Consider the following 23,627-nt stretch of genomic DNA (forward strand, 5'->3'; position numbering starts at 1 on the left):
TGCTGCACCACTCACGGAGCCATCTCACAGGTCCCTTTGCTGTTTTAATTAGAAAATATCTTAAGAACTCAACAAAAATTCACCCATGGCTTGAAGAAAAGTTGATATGATCATCTTAAAAAGTTAATTTAGAATTCTTGGTCAAAGCTACAACTCCAAGAAATCTTTTAGAATTCCCTGAATTTAAATCAAATAACCCAAATGCTAATAATTCATATTTAAAAATTCCAAACTAAATTACAATGCAAGGCATATTCTCCATTTTTTGCTTGTGTGAGCTTTTGGGGCTTTGTTTGTTTTGGTTTGGTTTGGGTTTTTTTTTTTTTGTTTGTTTTGTTTTGTCTGTTTTGAGATGGGGTCCCATGTTGCCCATTCCAGCCCTTGAACTTCTGACCCCCTGTCAGCATAGTCCACCTCGCCATGCTGTTTCACGATGGGAAATTTACTCCATCCACTTGAGATCTGTCAGACATTCCAATGGCTTTGCTTAGGTTAATAGGTGAAGATGTGCGAACACTTTTTTACACAAAGAAAGGGTTTATCATCATTTTATTAACTTTATTGAGATAGATTATATACATATGCAACACAGTCACTTTGAACCGTTGAACTCAGTGTGTTACAGATCCACCACTAGAGTAATTTTAGAAAAAAATTTATCAAACCCCAAGGACACTCTGCATGATCAGCAGTAATTTTGATTTCTAACAATTAATTACAGCCTTGGGCTACATTGTCCACAGATCTGCATATTCTGGGATTTTATATCCACATCCATACGATGTGTGGCCTTCTCTGCATGCCTCCTCTCACGCAGGACAAGGCTCTAGCCCAGCACCATGTCACATGTGCCAGTTACGTCACACAGCTGAAATGTGTCACTTGTATGTACATGCCACTTTTGTTGATCTGCTAAGGCACATGCAGGTTGTCAGCTGGAGTTATGAATTACTCTACTAGCAACATTTTGTATAAGTTTTTGTTACACCAGGCTAACAATCAAAAGAGAAGGGCACCTGTAGTACTAAGTACATAGTCGCTGAATTTTTCTGATAGAAGTACAGGCAGAGGTATAGAAAACACATTCCTGAAATCTGGCCATTAGAATTATGAGGTAAAAAGATACAGAGAGGAGCTTTTGCTGACCAGTTATCAGCAGCACCACCAGCACCAGCACCATCAGCAATCATGATTTGTACTTCCGAGTAATCTGTTTAGATTTTAGGAATGAATCACACTGAAATTAGATGCCAACGTACGTGGCAAATGCAGAAGGCTGAATCACAGTTTGCTGCTATGGGGCCCTGCCAAGCTTTGCCACTCTTTCAGAGGAGGGCTTCCCTGGGCAACCAGCCTTCTCAGGTAGTCACTGGGCTCCAGTTGGGGGATATCAGGGTTCTGTCCGTAATATTTCTGCAATTTCTCTAGAACTGTGGGCAACCCAACTGAGGAAGCGTAGTACATGGGCCCGCCCGTGTGCCTCGGCCACGCGTATCCATGCAAATAGATGACATCTATGTGCTCTGGACTAGCAGCCATGCCCTCCTCTAAGATGCGGAATCCCTCGTTGATAAGGGAATACAAGGAGCGCTCCAGGATCTCCTCCTTGCTGATGGAGCGATGCTGGATGTGATGGGTTTCTCTGTACTGTGACAGGAAGTTAGAAAGCCAGGGATCAGGTTTGTGGACACGACCCAGTGGCTTGTCATACTGATACCAGCCCTTACCTGTCTTCTGACCATATCGCCCAGCTTCACAGAGCATATCAGCAAGTGGGGAATACCTGGTGTTGCCCCGCTTTCGGGCAGGGGTTCCTGGTGGCAGTGATGGTCCAGTAAGGCCTTGCCCCTTGCGAACTTTCCAACCCACATCTAGCCCTGTGAGGTCAGACACTCTGAAGGGCCCCATTTTAAAGCCAAACTCTTCTAAGACCTCATCGACCTCCTCTGGCTTACAACCTTCCTCTAACAAGAAATACCCCTGGTTGTAATATGGAGCAAACATTCGATTCCCAACAAATGCATAGCAGTTGCCAACAACGACTCCAATCTTTCCGATCTTTTTGGATAAGGTCATAACCGTGGCGATGGTGGTAGGGGAAGAGTATCGGCCAGGGATGACCTCTAGTAACCTCATGAGGTGGGCTGGTGAGAAGAAGTGGGTGCCAATCACCAGCTGAGGACGATCTGTGGAAGAAGCAATGTCATCCACGTTCAGCGCTGAGGTGTTGGTGCACAGAAAGGCTCCTGGCTTACACAGGGCTGACAGTTCAGCAAAAACCTTCTTCTTCAGCTCCATGTCTTCGAACACTGCTTCAACCACTAAATCCACACTCGAAAGCTCCTTTGTGGAGGACGAGAACCTGAGTTTTGGTTTTGCGGAAGCTTGGCCACTCTTGGATGCTTCCTTTTCCAAAATGGAAGTAATTATCTTCTTTGCGGCATCTAGCTGCTTCGGGTCTGACTCTACAGCAACCACAGGGATCCCCACCCTTGCAAAAGAAATGGTGATGCCTCGGCCCATCGTTCCCAAGCCTGTGGATTCAGAGAAAAGAACAGAAAATGTGATTTGCTATGGTACTGGGAGGTGAACAGTTGGCCACTGGTAGAAGGCAACTGTGGCAAAGTGACGTTTTAAAAGATGGACCCCAGGGATAGAGCTGCTGGTCACTGTCACTGTGTGATGATCGTACGTGAGGCCCTAGCTTCCATGCCCAGTACCAACAACTCATAAGAACATTGGGATTGGTCAGTGAACATAAATGTATTGAATGGTTCATGCACTGTTAAGTACTCCAGGGGAAATAAAAATCATTAGGATTCATATACACACATCCACACAAGCTATTAGAACTAATAGACAAATCCAGTCAAGTTCCAGGATGTGAAATCTGTACATAAAAGCAACTGTGTTCCCTTTATTTATGATTCCTAGTGCTTTCCACCATACTTGTAGCTTGGTGCCTAGCCCAGTTGTCATCAGAGAGGCTTCACCCATCAACTGATAAAAACAAATGCAGAGACCCACAGCAAACACTAGACAGAGCTCAGGGAGTCCCGTGGAAGTGGGGAAGGAAGGATTGTAGGCGCCAGAGAGGTCAAGGACACCACAAGAAAACCCATACAACTGACGTGGGCTCACAGGAGCTCACAGATATTGAGCCACCAATCAGGGAGCCTGAGGGGACTGATCCATGCCCTCTGTATATATGTTACTGTTATGTATTTGTGGGACTGCTAACAGTGGGAGTACGGCTGTCTCTTTTGCCTGATTTTGAGACCCTTTTCCTCCTACTGGGTTGCCTCATCCGACCTTAATACAGGGAAGGTGCCTAGTCTTTTTTTTTTTTTCCCCAAAGGTTTTTTTATTTACTTATTTTTATTTACTTATTATATGTACACTGTACCTGTCTTCAGACACACCAGAAGAGGGCATCAGATTCCATTACAGATGGTTGTGAGCCACCATGTGGTTGCTGGAATTTGAACTCATGACCTCCGGAAGAGCAGTCAGTGCTCTTAACCACTAAGCCATCTCACCAGCCCGAAGGTGCCTAGTCTTTACTGCAACTTGATATCCCATGTTTGGCAAGATCCTGGGGGCCTGCCCCTTCCCAAGGGAAACAGGAGGAGTGGATGGGGGGGGGGGATGTGGAGGAGGGAATTGGATGAGAGGAAAGAGAGGAAACTGGTTCGGATTAAATAATAATAATAGCAATAGTAATTTAAAAATATTTATTCCTCTGTGTGCATTATGCCACAGACGTCAGCAGGAGTTGAGTGCCCTCGTTTATTCTTTCTGCCTATTCCTTTTGAAGCAGGGACCTCTCTCTTAAGAGACTGGGGGCTTGTGTCTTTTCAACTAGTCTGGAAACCAGCAAGCCCAGTGATACTCTTGTCTTCGTCCCTCCAACCCCCATTGAGGCAGGTATTACAGGTGTTTGGGGATCTGTTCAACTTGTTACATGGATGCTGGCATCAAAACTCTGATATTCATTATTTCAAAGCAGTTACTCTTAACTGCTGAGCCATCTCTCCAGCCCCCAATATATTTTCACTTTAGCAAGAATCATATAAAAATAAGAAAGCGATTCTACCTACAATAACATTAAAAAATTATACTTATGGAATACATTTAGCAAAGGAGAATTTATGTACTAAAACCAATGAAACACCATTGAAAAAAATTAAAGAGCCAGGATATTTAACAGGATAACACTGTTCAGTGTTAAAGTGCTTGCATGCACAAGGCTCTAAGTCTGATACCTAACATTGAAAACAAGAAAAGAAAAGAAGAAGAGAAGAGAAGAGAAGAGAAGAGAAGAGAAGAGAAGAAGAAAGAAAAGAGAGGGAGGGAAAGAAATAAGAAGAATCAAGGGACCTAGATATTGGCTGAAAGACACCCAATGTTCATGGACCAGAAAAAAATTTCTTATTGTTAAGATGAAATATCAAATTAATCTGTAGAGCCAGTGTGAGCACTCTACCACCCCAACTTTTTGCATAAATTAACACCAGATTCTAAAATTCATACAGAAATGCAAGAAACCTAGAAGAGTCAAAACAGTATTTTTAAAAATTGGAGATGGGGCTGGAGACATGGCTCAGCACTTAAGAGCACTGGCTACTCTTCCAGAGTCCTGAGCTCAATTCCAAGCCACCACATGGTGGCTAACAGTTATCTGTAATGGGATCGGATGCCCTCTTCTAGTGTGTCTGAAGACACTGTACTCACATGTATAAAATAAATCTTAAAAAATAAATCTTAAAAAAAAAAAAAAATTGGGGAAGTCACTCTTCCCAGTTTCAAATTAGGACAAAAGTGCAGTATTCAAGACAGTGAATGTGTGGTATATGTTGAGAGTCGGAAACAAACTCCACTCGTATGGCCTATGTGTGGATGGGACTGCCACAGTCGGAAGGTCGCTAGAGCTGACCGGCAGGATAGAGAGAGATCATGGACTTCAGCAAGAATTAACAAGTGTTAACATGAGTGCCATGTTCAACAAAATAATAGCTTCCCCAAGCAAGTGACATTTGAAATGCACTGTGCTTTTCATACACAACAGTGCAGTTGCACATGTGAACCGACAACAGCTCTGAACGCACACACAAGACCTGAACAACATGGAGCCGGACAAAATCCCAGCATAAAGAGGAGGAGGGCAGGAAGTCCACCTGCAAGCTGAGGGGCTATTGGCCAGTTATGGCTGTTGGCAGAAGAAGAGTCAGTAGAGGCTTCCTATGCTCCAGTAGATGACCTCACACCCACTCACATGCTAGGAGCCAAGTGGCTTCTGTGATGTTTTGGAAAAGAGAGAGAACACATGAAATTGGGAGAAAATAGTGGTGAGGGAGGCTAAGAGAGGACCTGAAGGACAGAGGAGGGGGCAGCTTGATCCAGACACAGCACATACATGTATGAACTTCTCAGTCAATTAAAAGAAACGCAGTGCAGGTTTGAAGAATGTACTTACCAAGAACGCCAACTGAGGAGATGGGTTGAGCAGATGCTGTTTTCCAAGACGCTCCTGAGGGAGTTGACCACTTACTTGCAGACCTTTCAGCAAAAAAGGCATACTGCAGGGCTTTAGCCTGCCCTGACGCCCGAAGGTACATAAACAGCTTTTCTTCTTCCTTGATGCTCTCTTCATAAAGATGCTTCACGGAGGCCTGGACTGAACGGACACAAGTCTCCGGAGCCAGGCGGCCAGGGTACTGCTTTCGTACCTTAGCGATGGCTTCTTCGAAAACACGGTCCATGTTGGGCAAGCTTGGAACTGGCTTGTTTAGGATCCGTCGGTGTTCTATGGGTTTATCTGAAAGGAATTGCGAAAGGTCAGAGTACCGTGAGCATAACAGGAAGGGAACCGGACTGCACACGAACATAACAAGGGTGCCTAGTTCCCACGACCCAATCAGACGACATGCAATACGATTCAGTGCGGGGGGGGGGGGGGGGGGGGGGAGAGTTCCCACAACCCAGTCAGACGCCACGCTTTAGAATATCTAATGAAACATGTATTCCAAAGTCTGCAGTCTTAGCAGCTTCAGGCCGTAAAGTAAAATTTAGGAGATTTAAAGTAGTACGCTACTAATTCCAACATGAAAGGTGCATTCTCTTTTTATTTATGAGGTCAAGACAACTTTATAATATATTAAATATTAATCTGTACAAAGAGTAATTAGTTCCCACTAGTTAATGTCATATATTCAAAATTATTCACATTCTTTCCCTAATAATGACAAAACCTTTAAAACACCATAACAGACAGGAACGTTATATGGGGGCAATGATTGGCAATGAAAAAGAATTGCAAGTTTATTTATAAGGTCTTTCAGTATAGTGAATTGACTTTTAATACAGGAGGAAAGATAACCCACGGGGCAAAAAGAGTCTTTTTATTCTTCTCCCCAAAAGGTAGTGGAAGAGCTGGATACACAGGTGGGAGAACTGTATACACAGGTGGGAGAACTGATACACAGGTGGGAGAACTGTATACACAGGTGGGAGAACTGATACACAGGTGAGAGAACTGTATACACACGTGGGGAAACTGATACACAGGTGGGAGAACTGTATACACAGGTGGGGAAACTGATACACAGGTTGGAGAACTGTATACACAGGTGGGAGAACTGATACACAGGTGGGAGAACTGTATACACACGTGGGGAAACTGATACACAGGTGGGAGAACTGAATACACAGGTGGGAGAACTGATACACAGGTGGAAGAACTGAGACACAGGTGGGAGAACTGTATACACAAGTGGGAGAACTGATACACAGGTGGGAGAACTGAATACACAGGTGGGAGAACTGAGACACAGGTGGGAGAACTGTATACACAGGTGGGAGAACTGTATACACAGGTGGGGAAACTGATACATAGGTGGGAGAACTGGATACACAGGTGGGAGAACTGATACACAGGTGGGAGAACTGAATACACAGGTGGGAGAACTGAATACACAGGTGGGAGAACTGATACACAGGTGGGAGAACTGATACACAGGTAGGAGAAGTGAGACACAGGTGGGAGAACTGATACACAGGTAGGAGAAGTGAGACACAGGTGGGAGAACTGAATACACAGGTGGGAGAACTGAGACACAGGTGGGAGAACTGAATACACAGGTGGGAGAACTGGATACACAGGTGGGAGAACTGAGACACAGGTGGGAGAACTGTATACACAGGTGGGAGAACTGAATACACAGGTGGGAGAACTGATACACAGGTGGAAGAACTGAGACACAGGTGGGAGAACTGTATACACAAGTGGGAGAACTGATACACAGGTGGGAGAACTGAATACACAGGTGGGAGAACTGAGACACAGGTGGGAGAACTGTATACACAGGTGGGAGAACTGTATACACAGGTGGGGAAACTGATACATAGGTGGGAGAACTGGATACACAGGTGGGAGAACTGAATACACAGGTGGGAGAACTGATACACAGGTGGGAGAACTGAATACACAGGTGGGAGAACTGATACACAGGTGGGAGAACTGATACACAGGTAGGAGAAGTGAGACACAGGTGGGAGAACTGATACACAGGTAGGAGAAGTGAGACACAGGTGGCAGAACTGAATACACAGGTGGGAGAACTGATACACAGGTGGGAGAACTGAATACACAGGTGGGAGAACTGGATACACAGGTGGGAGAACTGATACACAGGTGGGAGAACTGATACACAGGTGGAAGAACTGAGACACTGGTGGGAGAAGTGAGACACAGGTGGGAGAACTGAGACACAGGTGGGAGAACTGATACACAGGTGGGAGAACTGATACACAGGTAGGAGAAGTGAGACACAGGTGGGAGAACTGTATACACAGGTGGGAGAACTGATACACAGATGGGAGAACTGATACACAGATGGGAGAACTGATACACAGGTGGAAGAACTGGATACACAGGTGGGAGAACTGTATACACAGGTGGGAGAACTGAGACACAGGTGGGAAAACTGATACACAGGTAGGAGAAGTGAGACACAGGTGGGAGAACTGTATACACAGGTGGGAGAACTGAGACACAGGTGGGAAAACTGATACACAGGTAGGAGAAGTGAGACACATGTGGGAGAACTGTATACACAGGTGGGAGAACTGAGACACAGGTGGGAGAAATGATACACAGGTAATAAGTAAATGAACTATGTTCCCTGCCAAGCACCCACCTCAAAACCAACCATAATTTCACTGAACTCCTAATACCATAAATTTTTTTAGGGAAAGAAACAAAAACAAACAAACACACACACAACTGAGCTTGAGTTAGGCACAAGAACCACATGGTTCTATAAAATTCTTAATTCAATAAAATGATTTTAAAATCAGATAAACACACACACACACCAAATCACAGTTACCAAAACTCAGCACCACATGATGAGTTCTAAGAAGCTACAATCTCAAGAATAAATCATCATAGGGAAAAAAAAAAAAAAAAAAAAAAAAAAAAGGAAGGCTGGATGGAAGCGGAGACTCAGCCAGGCTTGTGAGCTCTTCCACCTTTTGCTCTGCTCACAAGTTTTGACAGAACCAGTGCGTCATACTGCAGATGGACACAAATGTGGTCATCTCCCACACACCCCTCTGCCAACTGTGCAGGAAGAGACTATCAGTCTGGCTAAAGAGACTCAATGTGCAGCTCACATAAATTGTTTCCTTAGAGACAGAAGACTCCTTTCCTCTTATCTGACCCAATGTGCTGCACCCATGGTAGAGACTCCACCATCAACTCCAGGGAGGCCACTCACAGCGGGTGGCACCTCAAGAGGAGGCCTCCTGTGTAAGGCAGATCACTCCATTCTTTGGAAATATTCACAGACAGAAAAAAAAAATAGATTACAAGGAGCAAGCAGTAAAATGACAAGCAAGACCAAGGAAAGCTCTGGGAACTCTTAAAAGCCACAAAATCCACGTGAACAGAAACCAAAGTCTTTGGACAGAAATAGAATTGTTAAAAATGGACCAAACATCCAGGGCAAAGGGCCTGAGCTCACGACTCGGACAAGAACAGAGTGGCAGAAGGCAGCATGGTGATATATGCCTATCATCCCAGAACTGAACATGGTGAGACAGAAAACTTGACACTTAGCCAGGCTAGGCTAGCCTCAAAACAAAACCAGGGCCTGCAGACATGGGTCAGTGGTTAAGATTCCTTGCTGCTCTTCCAAGCAAGGAAGAGCAAGTATGTAGGGTGGCTCCCAGCCATCTGTAACTCCAGGTCCAGGGGATTTGATGCCCTCTTGGGCCTTTGAAGACATCGCATTCATGTGCACAAACCCACACAGATATGTACATAATTAAAAACATGAAATAAAGTCTTAAAAAATATCCAAACCTACCAACTGCCTAGAGCATCCTTTCCTGAGCTGACACTCCCAGATGCATGCTCTCTCTGCCCAGTCCTCACAGCAGGAACATGGGGTAGGGACTCGGAGTTCCCACCTGTGGGACTGCCAGGCTGCTAGTCACAGGCAAGTGGAAATCAGTGGCACTTCACAAGGTCCCCCTTCCTCGGGAGTCATGTGGCTCTGCTCTATCCCTTGTATCTCTGTAGCCTGGACGCAGTGGTAAGAATACTGGCTGCTCGGGCCGGGCGGTGGTGGCGCATGCCTTTAATCCCAGCACTTGGGAGGCAGAGGCAGGCGGATTTCTGAGTTCGAGGCTAGCCTGGTCTACAGAGAGAGTTCCAGGACAGCCAGGACTACACAGAGAAACCCTGTCTCGAAAAACCAAAAAAAAAAAAAAAAAAAACCAAAAAAAAAAAAAAAACAAAACAAAAAAAAAAAAAAAAAAAAAAGAATACTGGCTGCTCTTCCAGAGGTCCTGAGTTCAAGTCCCAGCACCACATGGTGGCTCACATGTAATGGCATCTTAGTGAACTTCCTCAGTCACCTTTCCAGGATGCAGTATTAGGCTTGTAGAGACAGGCCCACGAGCTCCTCCAGTCCCTCCAGATCAACACATGCTCCAGAATAATGATGGGAGCGTGACCCACTCTCCTCACTCATGGGGGGTAAAAAAAGAAACCTTGGCATATTTTCTTTGTGTTCCAGAATAATGACAGGAACATGACCCACTCATGGGGGGGGGGTGAAAAATGAAACCTTGGCATATTTTCTTTTTAGCTTCTCAATTCAACTTTGAGTAGTGGCTGTGGCAACAGGCTGAAGACTATGTGACAGAGAATCCTGACTCAGTGACGTTAGAGAGTTGTTGCTGTACATCACAACTCGCTTCATAGAGGGAAGTGCCCACACATGAACGAGCACACATTTAACAGTGGGTTGGTTGCTTATGAATCTGACCATCAAGGTGGTCTACCAGCTTTGTTTTGTCAAATGGTTAAATGCTAATAGCTGCATGTCAAAGCAAGTGAGACAAGGAGGGAAGGAGGAAATCACAAAAAAGAGAATGTAGGATTAAAATGAAAAGCAGACATCACCAACTCGGCCTTTGTGAGATGACTGGGTCACAGACAGCAGTGAGGTGTCTTAGTCAGACCCTTACTGCCGCCGCAGACAGCAGTGAGGTGTCTTAGTCAGACCCTTACTGCCGCCACAGACAGCAGTGAGGTGTCTTAGTCAGACCCTTACTGCCGCCACCTCTTCTACCACCTGTCTATTACACCCATCTTCCCACAGAGGACACTGGGTCTCATGTGGCCAAGGACAGCCTTCTCACCTCCTGCCTCCACCTCAGAGAGCTGGGGTTACAGCAGGGTGCTAACACCCACAGTTTTATGAGGTACTGGGATGGAACCCAGGGACCCTGACATGTTAGGCAAGCACTCTATTACCCCCAAACTGAAATAGTAAGATTTCAAACAGTTGTGCTCTGGCAAAACAAGCAAACAAAAACCCAATAGCAATAAAATTGCGAGCACTTCCAAAAATTCCATTCACTTATACCGGAGACAGATGCCTTGGGAGTGCTGGGTGCAGTACGGGCCAAACACTGAGATCCCAACCAGTACTGTCTTTGCTTTCTCAGACAATAGCCAAGAGTTAATTCTGTAGAGCCTTTCTTTATTAGAGACAAAAAAATAAAAAGAAGACCCATTGTGGTCCACATATGGCTAAGAGGAGAATAAAGTCCTGACGTCTAATCCAGAGGCCTCTCTGGATTGGACAAAGAGAGAGGGATGCCTCTCTTTTTCCTCTGGGAAAATTCAATGGCTAGGTAGTAGGAAAAGAACAATATTTTCAATTATTTTATTTTAGTATTATTGTGTGTGTACATGTGGACACATACACCCGTGTGTGTGTGTGTGTGTGTGTGTGTGTGTGTGTGTGTGTGTGTGTAAAATTCATGTCCTCAAAGACCAGTGAGGATCCAATGTGGTAAAAACTAATTGTCCACCAGCTAAAGAAACTACGGTTCAGTCACACTGCAGAACACTTTTCAGTAATGGAGAGGAGTCAGTTGTTACTACATCAGACAGCACAGACGACTCGCAAAACCATGCTAAGTGAAAGCCTTACAAAGTCCAACACACATGGATATGAAATTCTAAAACCAGAAAGCTACTGTGTCTTGAAGTTAGCAAGTCTCAGCTGAATGGCATCTACCAGAAAGAGCCAGTACTTTTTGAGATGAAAAGTATATCTCCCACTACTGTCTGGTGGTAATCACACACCTGTAAACTATTACCGACACTCACCAAACGGTACACTTCAAATGAATGGATTTCACTGTTCATAAACCAAACATCAAGGAAGCTTAAGGAAGTTTGCCAGAGCCAAACCCAGGAAATTACCTGCTGCTCTGGAAAGCCTAGTCAGTACAAGGTTAAGAAAGGACGTTCACGGGGGGTCTCGGGTCCCACAAACTTAAAGAACGTCTGGTATTTCCTGGGAGCCAGTTATGACAGTACGATGATCTGGGGCAATTGGAATTCAATATTGGGATAGCCCTAAGCAATGACCCTCGCCCAAACTTCCCGTTTTGCTGTGTCTTTATAACCTGCCCCAGAAATTAAAGTTTCAGAGCTTGATCAGAACCCCAGACTAGCTCTCATTCCTTGTGTCTCTTGTCCCTTCATTCTTTCGCCCCCTTCCCTAGGGTCTCGTCGAATCCCCACGGGCCAGGGCAGAAGTTCAGGGAACATTTGAACTATTCTTCATCTGGATTATTATGTAAATGGAGAATTGTAAATAAAGTCAATTATGATCTACATAATGAAGAAATTCACGAAGTTGAACATATTAAAAATTAGAAATATTTGGGAAAGTTAACATAACCTAAGCTAGAAAAAAAATTAAAGAAAGGGCTGGTGACATCTGTCACACATGTGCAAAGCCCAGAGTTTGGCTCCCCCACACAACCAACAAGCAAGCAAACAAACAGAAAACCACACCACAATAAAAGCAAAAACCACATGGTAAGTTTTGTGAAATTTTTTTTTCATTTACCATTATCTCCTAACGGCTTTTATAACTACTTTTACGGATTCTAACTAACCATAGGCACAAAATATATGTAAATTTTTGTGGTTTTGTTTTCTTCTTGGAATTAGAATCAAGCCCATGGTTTAACTCTGCAAGTACTTATTGTTAGCATTCCTTCTAGGCTCCACCCCACAGTTACCTGGCAACAGCCAGGTAATGCCTTGCTTATTATAAAAGGGGCTGTTTGGCCCCTCCTTGCTCTCTTACTCTCTCTGCCTCTTCTTTCTCTCTCCCCATGTCCCTCCCCTTCTCTCCATGTACTCCTGGCCCACCTTTCCCTCTCTTTTCCTCTCCCTCCTTCTTACCTCCCCCCATGTCTGTCTTTCTCTAATGCCTTCTCAATTCCCCTTCTCATGCCCTAAATAAACTCTATTCTACACTATACCCATCGTGTGGCTGGTCCCACAGGGGGAGGGAATGTCTCAGCATGGAATGGCCAAGGTACCCCTCTCACCTCACCATACCGTGCTTCTATCAAACATATCCTTGCCTCTTCTCTGTTTAATATAAAACACAACACTTATCACTCAGGCAGAGCCTCACTTCTGTAATATTTGTATATACACCACAAGCAAGTTTACCCACCCCCATCCACTCTTCTCAACAAAGTTGTAAAAGCCAGAACTGTAGGCAACCTCAGTTTTAAAGCAGACAATGGCTCAACATTGGGGTGCCACCAAGTGGACAAACTATAATGTTGCTGAGACTAGCCATCGTTTTGTTTTATAAGCCTTGGAATTTAATGTTTAGAATTAACTTTAAAAGCCAGAATCAATTGACACCCTAGACCATAGACCTTGGTCCCTATCCTCTCCGAAGTACTCAACTCTCAAAGAAGAATTCAGGGAAACCAGGGAAAAACAGAACTTCCCACAGGAACCCAGGCTGCTACAAACAGAAATCAATAGTGTGAACCTGAGGCCCATTCCAAGAATGGCCTGGGGCTCTCTCTGCAAGCAAATAGTGCAAATCGGTGCCCACAAGCCAGGTCAGTGCCCACAAGCCAGGTCAGTGCCCACAAGCCAAGCAGCCCTCCCTGGAGCACAGGTACACAGACCTGTGACAGCAGCCTGGGAGGCAGAGAGGCACAGGGAGCCAGAGTGCCTCAGGGAGGTGCCTCCATGTGGGCAGGACGCCTCCACACCGGCAGGACTTGCTGACTCCAGGTTAGAGGGCAGCAGTATTTTCCGATCAGTACCTCATCCTTGTAGTGTGAGTGCCACTGTCACACTGAAACTTCAACTAATCGGACCATAAAAAAGAGTTCAAAAAATGGTTCCTGCCAGGGGCATGCCTTGGAGTGACCTCAAGCCATCTAGTCACTAAGTGGAGACTAGCACACATGCTGCCTGGAGCCCAGCGATCCTCGAGTATTTTCATAGTCAGTTTTTAGCTTCTCCCTGCCCAGATAGAGGCTGTGGCCTCCATAAGCTTTCCTGCAGAAGTTATCAAACCGTCTGGCTTCTGCTGTGATTTTCTCAAAGGAAGGCTAGTGAGAATTGAACTCTGGCTTTGCACTCAGCTCCCAGTCACCTCAGCTATGGTTTCAATTTTTTCTGGCTTTAAAGGCACAGCTTGAAGTAAAAAGGAAGCAAGCAAACAAAAACTCAGTGAGGCATCTCTCAGTAGGTGGTGCTAAAAGCAAGCTTGAAGGAACACCTCTGGTCTGCAAGCCTGGCAAGGGCAGAAGTCACTTGCCCAAGACAGAAGCTCCAGAGGTCTCGCTGTCTCTGAGAGCCGTGCAGGTCCCGACCAGCTACATGTTTGTTCCTCTGTTTCAACTTTAATTCTACTTTTCAAGCAGAAAAACCACTCATAGGGTATAAAATCCCCAGAGCACGGCAGAATAAACTATAAACCATCCCCTTTGAGCTTTAGCAAATGTCCAGTGAATGCTTCTGGAAGCTTCGGGCATACACAACAGTGATGTGTACCCACTCAGCATATTTACCTTCTCTCCCCTCCCACCCCCTTGTTTTGTTACCCCATCGGCAATACACTTAAGATAGCATTGTTTTCATTAGCTGATACAATATAGCATGGAGTTTATGGCAGATCATCACAGCATTAAGGTTTGGCTACATTCTACCACAGGGACGCCCCATCGGCTACTAAGGGGTTCCTTATTAGAATGCACATTTAGCTTCTTCCTAATCTTGCACTGTTTCCTATTATTGTTTACCTAAAATCTTCTGAGCAAATTTGATGGCTTCTTCAACGGTGTCTGACTTCACAACTGCATCCAGAATTCCCAGCTTGAGTGCCACATCTGCGGAAATATGTCTTCCTGGAGCAAAAGGAAATAAAACAAATAACGGCGTGAGGACACACTGAGGCATTGCTCTGTCTAGTGGGGAAGGTTGCCATTCCTGGAGATACCAACTGGTAGGTGAAATGCCTAAGACCAACCTGACTGCTGTGCTTGGTGATTTGTTTGTTGAGGCAGGGTGTCAATATGTAGCTCTGACTGCCCAGGAACTCCACACATAGACCAGGCTAGTCTCAAACTCAGAGATCCACTTGTCTCTGACTTCTAAGTGCTGGGATTAAAGGTGTGTACCACCATACCCAGGCTAGACTGTTGAGGTTGAATCCATACAGTAGCTCTAATTCTTACTATTAGAGAAACCACGGGGAACTGGGCAAGGACTCCAATTTGACCTCTGATAAACAGAGGTAATTATGCTTACCATAGTAATTCTGAGTATTCGGTAAAAGACGAGTGGTCTCTTTAGATCCTTATAGAGGTCTATAGCCCTGTGTGTCTCTATAGAAGTGTGAGAAATGGCTGGACTTGGGACTGTAGCAGAAGAGGTAAGCAAGAGACTGTCAGGGATCGCTACACTGTGCCTACTGCAAACCAGGAACTGTACTGATATAGAAATGAGACAGCCGGCCGGGCAGTGGTGGCGCATGCCTTTCGCCTTTAATCCCAGCACTTGGGAGGCAGAGGCAGGTGGATTTCTGAGTTCGAGGCCAGCCTGGTCTACAGAGTGAGTTCCAGGACAGCCAGGGCTATACAGAGAAACCCTGTCTCGAAAAACCAAAAAAAAAAAAGAAAAGAAATGAGACAGTCCACAAACACAAACCTAGTGGGATGAACAGGGGAACCCACATTGATTAAGCTGGCATCCCACACAGTACAGTGAGACTCACATAGGAGAAATCAGACCGAGTTTTATCCCTTTCTGGTCACCAAGTATCGTGACTCTGACCCAGCTTATAGACTGGGAAAGCTTTGCAACCCTGCTTCCTATGGAGGCTTCGAAGGAAGCAGACACTATTAAACAACTGCTCCTTCAATGCCCTGGCAGGGAAGTGAAGCCCCTAATGTCAAGCTTGGTGAAATCAGGGTTCTTCAGCAACTGCTTCTTCAAACAGCCTTCCGAACCTCCTTATCCAATGAGTGGTGTCAAATGTCCTCTGTATAAAGACACTTGGGTGAGCATAAGTGAACCTGCTTAGGCAGGGCAAAAAGACCAAGGCCTGGAAAATGAAATCTGGGCACTACACACAGCGCTGGGGCAACAAGGTGGGGAATGTGAGCAGCCCTGTAAACCTTAGGGTTTGAAAACTCAGACCCACCACTCATTCCCTCATATATTCTATGCTTATTTCTATTTTGTCTTTTGCTGAATAGCCTGTCTCACGTGCATTGAATTTCTGTAGAACGCTGAAGTCAAAGCATTCTCTGAAGAAATCGAAATCACGTCCAATACTTCTTGTTCTTTAAATTAGACTTGTGATTAATCAATTGGTAACTTGATTGTTTGAGTGAATCTGAATTCAATATATCTAGTTTTTCTAACTTTCCTTCCACACACCTCATTTAAGAGGACAAAGCTATTTTTAATTCATGTAGACTGTTGGTTTTTATGTTGGCCCATGCACATATTGTTTTTCTGTCAGTTTTTTTTTTAATCAGAGCATATAGATCTCTAATATTCTAAAAATAAATCACCCATTTATATTCTTAGAAATTAAAGAGCTACTATTTACATAGGTTTTATCTGTCAATATTTACTGTACTGGAAATTAAGACTGGGAACCTTTCATTCAGAAAGGTTTCTGAATGAGATAGTTTTAAAATGATGAGAAATTCATTACAGGTTAGCACAACCTTTTGCTAAAACAACAGAATTTAAGCCTTTGCTGTGTTAACTGCTCATTCACTATAATGTCATCTGCAAGTGGGAGCCTTATCTTAATCTTAGAAAATATCAAGCTGGAGCTAACAAATAGGGAACTCGAAGAAGGGTCTAAGTACAGCGCGTAATCTACATCATCCTTTGGTAGGTACTGCTACTGTGCACACGATGAAAGGAAAGATGGCCCACAAGCTCACGATTAATCACACTTGTTTGCAATAAATACCTGGTTTTATGCCAAGGAACAAACCCAGGTTTCACGCATACCGGACAAGCACTCTACCAACCAAGCTATACCCACGGTCCCAGACATCAAACCTTCTAAACCAGGTCTGACTATTACGCTTCCTATATGAACATGTAGTCTATAGACAAAAAGATAAACTGTGATATGCCCCCAAGTCAATGAGCCCTTGGCCCAGCTCACACGGGTTCCTCATGGAAATATTTGGGAAGTGCTTAGGAAAATTATTGTTTCTGTTTTACAGATGACAAAATTTGGAGCCAGAGAAGCTAAAGTAGCCTCCTTAGAGCCCACATGGGCAGTAAGTGACCAAGACAAGATTTTCTAGATGCTGGCCTAGTTCTCCACATTGATCCAAACCACAGCTGGGGTTTCCACTGACCTGAGGTAATTAAGTCAAGGGCAACAGGAACTCCAACAACCCTGGGGAGAAGCTGGGTTCCTCTTGCACCAGGAAGAAGCCCCAGTGTGACTTCTGGAAAGCCAACATGAGCCTACAAAACAGAAAAGGCAGAAAGGCCCCCATAAGGAGACAGTGCAATGAGATGTTAAACAAGTGAGCTCATGGCATAAGAAACCGTTTCACTAAAATCAGCAACAGTGTCGAGAGGGCAGTGTCTGCTGTCTCCTTTAACTGGTGTCTTTTCACACACCCTTGCTTGGGCACATTTTCGACTTTGACTCCATAATGACACCCACAGATAACAAAGTAGCCTCTGCAGCTCTCGGGGTTCCTGCAAGCATCAGAATATGAAAACCCAGAGGAGGGGAAGGCATGATACAGAGTGTCTCCCATCTCCACACGACAAAGAATATTCACAACTTAACAATAAAAGGACAACCGACTAATAATGGGCTGATTATCTGAATAAACAACACCCCAAAGAGAGCACACGAGTGGCAGCTGACGCTCAGAATCATTAGCCATTGGGGATATGAATGCAAGCCACGATGAAGCCCATGTGATGCCTGCCAAAGGAGTATAATAAAAAGGCAGGTGCTTAGCTGGGCATCACAGACACGAAAACTGGAACAATGCAGAGATGATTGGCATGGGAGCTGCCAAGGATGGCACACATATTCATGAAGTGTTTCATAGTTTTTAATAGAGAAGGAACCATCACAGTACAAGTAATTCTCAGGGGAAAACAGTAAAAATGGGGGGATTTTTAGTTAGGAAAGGGAAAGGTGATAAAAATAAAAATAAAAACAGGAGAAGAGGATAAATTGTCAAGATGTTTGAAAGAGTCACAAAGTATCAAATTATTATCCATCTACCTAAGATTACATATAACACATCTGAATCTGTATCTATGCATACGTATATGTTTTAAATGGCATTTTCCCATCAGGGCTGACAATGCTACCCACAAGAGTCATAGTTTATTTAACAAAAAACCCAACACCAGGCATGAGAAGTCCCTGTTTGAGCTGCTGGTCATGATGGCTCCAGAGGCTCCCAACATACTATAGAATCTTGCTGTTTGCCTTTGGTTATCTCCCAGAGATCGATGGGAAATCCCTGTTGCTGGGACATTATGCACTTCAGAAACAGGGTCCTAGCGGTGGTGGCGCACACCTTTAATCCCAGCACTTGGGAGGCAGAGGCAGGTGGATTTCTGAGTTCAAAGCCAGCCTGGTCTACAGAGTGAGTTCCAGGACAGCCAGAGGAGAAACCCTGTCTCAAAAAACCAAAACCAAACAAACAAAAAACAAAAAACAAAAAACAAAAAACAAAAAACAAAAAAAAAAACAAAAACAAAAAAAAACAAAAAAAAGGGGGGGTCCCAGAGGCTGGGGAGCTGGAATTGACCTGAAAGCTTGTACACAAGCTTCCAAAGGAGAGAAGCAACCAACCATCTAAGCCAGCTATGATGCCCAGGAACCAACACAAGCATCATGAGTGCTGTAGCAGAGTTCATACCTTCAGGGTAAACAGCAGCTCTCGAATTAGACTTAAGACCTGCTCGACCAAAGGGGAGTCACCCCTGGAAATGGAAATCTAGCAAACTACACGGCTAGTGAGGTTATGAGCCTTGGTCGGCCCAGGGAACACTGTGAAGGGGCAGGGACCAACCAACTGAGCACCCGCTCTCAAGATGCACAGGACTGTCAGCAGTAAATCAGCTGTTCAAAGCCATCAGCCCCTGGCAGAGGCCATGCTTAGAGCTGGCACTAAAGACAAAGCCCACCCTAACTGCACCCCTGGGAGCCTCTTACCTTGGAGTCAGCAATTCGATAGTGACAGCCCAAGGCCAGCTCTAGTCCTCCTCCAAGAGCCACACCTTGGATGGCAGCCACCACTGGCTTCTGGTATCTCTGGAGTTCATCTACCAAGCTTCCTAATGAAAGGCCAGTGGGATATTTAAAACTATGGATATCGGCACCTAAAGACACAGGGACAAGGGGACATGGTTCAGAAAGACTGAGCGTTGGTCACGAACACAAGGGGACCCAGCCAGTCTTAGAACCTCAGATGCCTTGGGGCTGAGAGGTGCTTTATTCTTGGACTGTAAGTAGAAGGAAATGAGAGAAAAATCCAATCTTTACAGTGAACCATGTAACCTTCCATATTCTGCGTTCCCATTTTGTAGAGAAAAGCTCTTGGTTTGGGGAAATTTAAAAGCTCAGAAAAAGAACTAGATTCCTTACTAAGTCTGTCATTTTGAGAATCAGTGCCTCTTGCTGTTCACTAACCTATTTTAGAAGAATGTTTCCCTTTCTTCACTAAGAGCGCAAACTATTACATTGTAAGACACAATGTAATAAGGCAAACTCCCTATGAGTTATGTAGGTAACCAGCTTAGTATTGATAGATTTCCTGAAAGCATTTTTAAAATGATTTATTTTTTTTTTTTATAGGTATGGGGATTTTGCGTGCTATGTCTGAGCCCACATTCTTGCAGTGCCTGTGGGGGCCAGAAGAGGGCGCTAGATTCCCTGGAACTGGAGTTCCAGAAGGTGGTAAGTGGCCATCTCACCTTAGTGTGAGTGGGAATCAAACCTTGCTGGGTCCTCTGCAAGAGCAGCCAGTGCACTTAACGACTGAGCCATCTCTCCAGCCCCTGACAGACGTCTTATGAGTAAGAAGATTAACATGGCTTGTCTTTCTGGATTATAAAAATGATGTGGGAATTATAAAAATGAAAACTTGTACAACAGCAACCATGAAGGACCATGTAGAGACCATCACACAGAGATAAAGTTTAAGACTTTGGTGAGTGCTTAGTCCTCCCATGCATATGTAAATGGACTTATGGTCTGCGTGTGCAATTTACTCTTCTTGTCTCAATACCTATCTTGACTAACCTGAAGTTCAGTATGCATTTCTAACAAGGAGAACACACTGTAAAGCCTTATGGTTTTTTTGTTTTGTTTTGTTTTGTTTTGTTTTGTTTTGTTTGTTTGTTTTTTGTCTTTACATGACAGAATAGGTAATTCCTATAGTGTTTCCATAGGGCATTATCTATTCCTTGACAGCAGTATACTTGATGTACATTTAAAAATGAATTATTTCAGGGCTGTCAGTATAGCCGCACAGAGTGGTAGCCCTTGGTGCACAAGGCCCTGGTTTAGTCTCCAGGACTGCAAAATGGTTAAATTAAAAAGTAATTTTGTGTTCAACTTATTACCTGCTTTACCCCTTTCCCCTGCTCATGCCCATCACGTGAATATACCAGGCCATGAGCCGCACGGCCCCACACCCCATGCCCTGTAGGCTTCCTGCCGACTGGCTTACATAGTACGATCCTCTGCATTACCAGTAAGAAATGTAAGGTTCTGAGTTAGGAACTGGTTGGTTGAGACACAGCAATAAAATTAAATATAGCATACAATAGCTTATGAAAACTTGTTACAGCAGCCTCAGGACACTGATTAGAGAAGATTCCAGGCCCTAGCTCTCTCCTTCCTACAATCTGCCTGCAAAGTTGGAGAAGTATTCTTTAATTTGTAGGAGAGTTTGCCAGTGATGCCACCTGAGTCTAGAATGTATTTTGTGGGTTTTCTGATTACCAATTGATTAGTTTAGTTTAGTTTAGTTTAGTTTAGTTTGACTTATTAGTGTTGCTGTGTAGCTCGAGCTGTGAGAAACTCATTGTATAGTCCAGGGTCCCTCCATGTTCTGAGCTGAGATCACAGGCCTGTGCCACCACAGGCAGCTCTGAGTCATTGTCTTTAATGGTTACACAACGCTTGGGGTTTGCTTCTCTTTGAGTCACTTTTAGTAAATATATTTTTTCTTAATTCATATTTCTCGCATCTTCGATGTTACCTGTCTGTTTTGTTTTTCAACTTTAAAGAAATGAATAAAATTTGTTGTTTGACAACTTCATACACCCTCACCTTCTCTTTCATCTCGCCCACCCTGCCAACACCCATTCTCCACAAAAGCCTTTCTCACATTCATGCCTTTGTGTTTTGTTTTCACTAGTTTAACCAGAACCATCTGCATTATCACAGGCTTGGAATTATCCTTTAGAAGCTGGTGGCTAGCTGCGAGTATACAAAGGAAGACAATGAATACCCCTCTCCCAGCATCTACCAGCGGTCAATAGTTCAGCAGGGAGAGGTAGGGCCCAAGTGCTGCTCCCTCCATAACTGTCTAAGGATAGGACCAGTCTTGTGCAGGCCCAGTACAGGTGGTGTGATGGCTGAGAGTATGTAATTGCAATGACTATGTCATGCCGGATGTTATTTTGTGGCCCTTCTCCTACCCTTCCAGCTCTCTTCTTTTGAGGCTGCCTCACTGTGTAACCTGAACTTTCATAGAATTCATTATATAGCCCAGGCTGGCCTCAAACTCATGACTCTCCTCACTTAGCCTTCTAAGTGCTGAGGACAGGACTACTGCCCAGAGACAGCCGATGCGCTGCTGGGTGAAGTCTGGGTATAGTTCTAGAGAGAATGGGAGATCTAGACACTTAGGTACCTGCAGAGAAGTTGTCATTTGCTCCACAGATCACAATGCCTCTAACTGTGTGGTCCAATCCAGCTTTCTGGAGTCCATTTCTTACTTCCATGATTACAGTTGGACTAAAAGAAAAAAAATTCCATAAAGCAAATTAGTCAAAATTAAATTTCTACCATATTATTTGTTTATTAATGAACCACTGAACAGTTATGGTGGATAAAAAAAATACAGATTCTTACCACAGAATTTTCACTATTTGTTCAAGAAATAAAATATCTACCATCAATTAGGTGCCGGGCTGATAAAATGAATCCACTTTAAAAGCAATATTATTTTCCTCCCTTGTGCTCTAATTTTGATCATGAAAAGTCAGTAACCAGTTCTAAACGTATTGTACATGATACTGTTAAGTATAGAGTTACCTGACAGCTATACACAACCGCCATGCAAAGCTACGGTCTGAGTGTGGCGTTAAACGTACAAAGAAGGCAGGCAGCACAGAAGTTTGGAAGGGACCAATTTTCCTTCAATTTCTCATGCTTGTAAAACAGAAAAAGATAAAGGCGAGCCTGTCTAGGACACGTGGCAGGGCTGCTAGTTATTTCAAACATCCATTCCCGCTCGCCTTCTTCTAACACCCGCTTCTTAGTTGGATTCATGGTGGCCCAAAACAAAGACTACACTTCCCAGCATGCTTTGCAGCACAGTCGGCACTAGGCACTAAGTTCTCTGATACAGGCAACATTAAGGGAGATTTCTGGAAAACAGTGGACATGATTTCCTACTTTTCTTTCCTTCATACTCCTGGCAAGAATACATGGCTGGACGAACGTATTCTTCTTGTACCGAGAGGTAGAAGATCTGTACGGAGGACGGAGGACGGCCGGGCAGACACACTGGGGGTCGCAGAGCAGCATCTACTCTGGACTGCTGTGAGAGAAGTTGCTCGTCCTTCTTTACTTCACTGTCTTTAAAAGTTTTCTGTCTGTGGAAGCCAAATTCCACCCTAATTAATTTAGGAGGGAAAGGCAAGGGCAAAGAAAGGTTGAGCAAGGCCTCCAGCAGATGCTTTTCCCAGGTTCAGTATATGAGGGGGCAGCTACAGAAAATACAGCTAGCCCCCGGGAGGATAACTGTCCCAGAGGAACAGGACCTCGAGCCAAGGGGACATCCTCCAGGTCTGTCTCCATTCAGGAAGTAGGGGAGGCTCAGTGATCCCATTCGGGAGAGTTTGTCACAAGAGAAAGAGAGAATTTGCCAAGTGGATTAGGATGGTGAAGGAGGGGAACCTAGAAAATATGGGCTATCAGCTGCAAGGAAGACGGCAGCAAGTTCCCACAAGTTCTGCTTGGAATTCTACGTATTCTGGGCAGAATCTTCCTTCTGGTGTGGAAAAACCAAACAGTTACCGAAGAGGTGCTATGATCAACAAGACAAAGATCTGCAGACTACAGTAGATACCTGCCCTAATGAGTGATAATTACCTTTCACCTAGTTACTTTTCACCTACACTCAATTAAACAAAAACCTCCTGCTCCTGACTTATTAATAGGAAATGGAATAAACAGAATTGGAGCCATTACAAAATACTGAGAAGTCCAAAGGGCTGAGGAGCTGTCCGTCAGTATCTGGGTAGAACTGCTTCTGGGAAATCACAGCCCCAGCCTAACAAAACCCCTCACATATTAAGTCTGGCAGATAAAACCCTGCAGCACTCTCACATGCCCCATACAAATCTTCATTCCCAAACTACTTATGATAAACCATAAAATATGCACACTGCACAGCTCAACGCGCACTGTTTAGGGAAGAGTGACAAAAGAAAAAGGTCACATCCTCACTGG

At 44.4% G+C, this 23,627-nt stretch overlaps 1 protein-coding gene and 1 non-coding gene across 2 annotated transcripts in view; one reads left to right on the forward strand and one right to left on the reverse strand.

Annotated features, from left to right (window-relative positions):
* Nucleotides 1-532: 532 nt before the first annotated feature.
* Ehhadh (enoyl-CoA hydratase and 3-hydroxyacyl CoA dehydrogenase) overlaps nucleotides 533-23,627 on the reverse strand; it is a 28,752-nt gene continuing 5,657 nt past the window's right edge. Inside the window, exons 2-7 of the mRNA XM_034514739.2 lie at nucleotides 21,802-21,905; nucleotides 19,092-19,258; nucleotides 17,254-17,365; nucleotides 14,662-14,766; nucleotides 5,477-5,818; nucleotides 533-2,534 (exon numbers count right to left, since the gene is read on the reverse strand). Of these exons, the coding sequence (XP_034370630.1) occupies nucleotides 1,282-2,534; nucleotides 5,477-5,818; nucleotides 14,662-14,766; nucleotides 17,254-17,365; nucleotides 19,092-19,258; nucleotides 21,802-21,905 (2,083 nt within the window). The 3' untranslated portion in view covers nucleotides 533-1,281. The remainder of the gene's footprint in view (nucleotides 2,535-5,476; nucleotides 5,819-14,661; nucleotides 14,767-17,253; nucleotides 17,366-19,091; nucleotides 19,259-21,801; nucleotides 21,906-23,627) is intronic.
* Nucleotides 17,869-17,974, forward strand: LOC117718373 (U6 spliceosomal RNA). Its single transcript, XR_004608058.1, has one exon. It is a non-coding gene; the product is annotated as a U6 spliceosomal RNA (small nuclear RNA).

This window comes from Arvicanthis niloticus, chromosome 12, assembly GCF_011762505.2.
Source record: "Arvicanthis niloticus isolate mArvNil1 chromosome 12, mArvNil1.pat.X, whole genome shotgun sequence".
NCBI lineage: Eukaryota > Metazoa > Chordata > Mammalia > Rodentia > Muridae > Arvicanthis > Arvicanthis niloticus.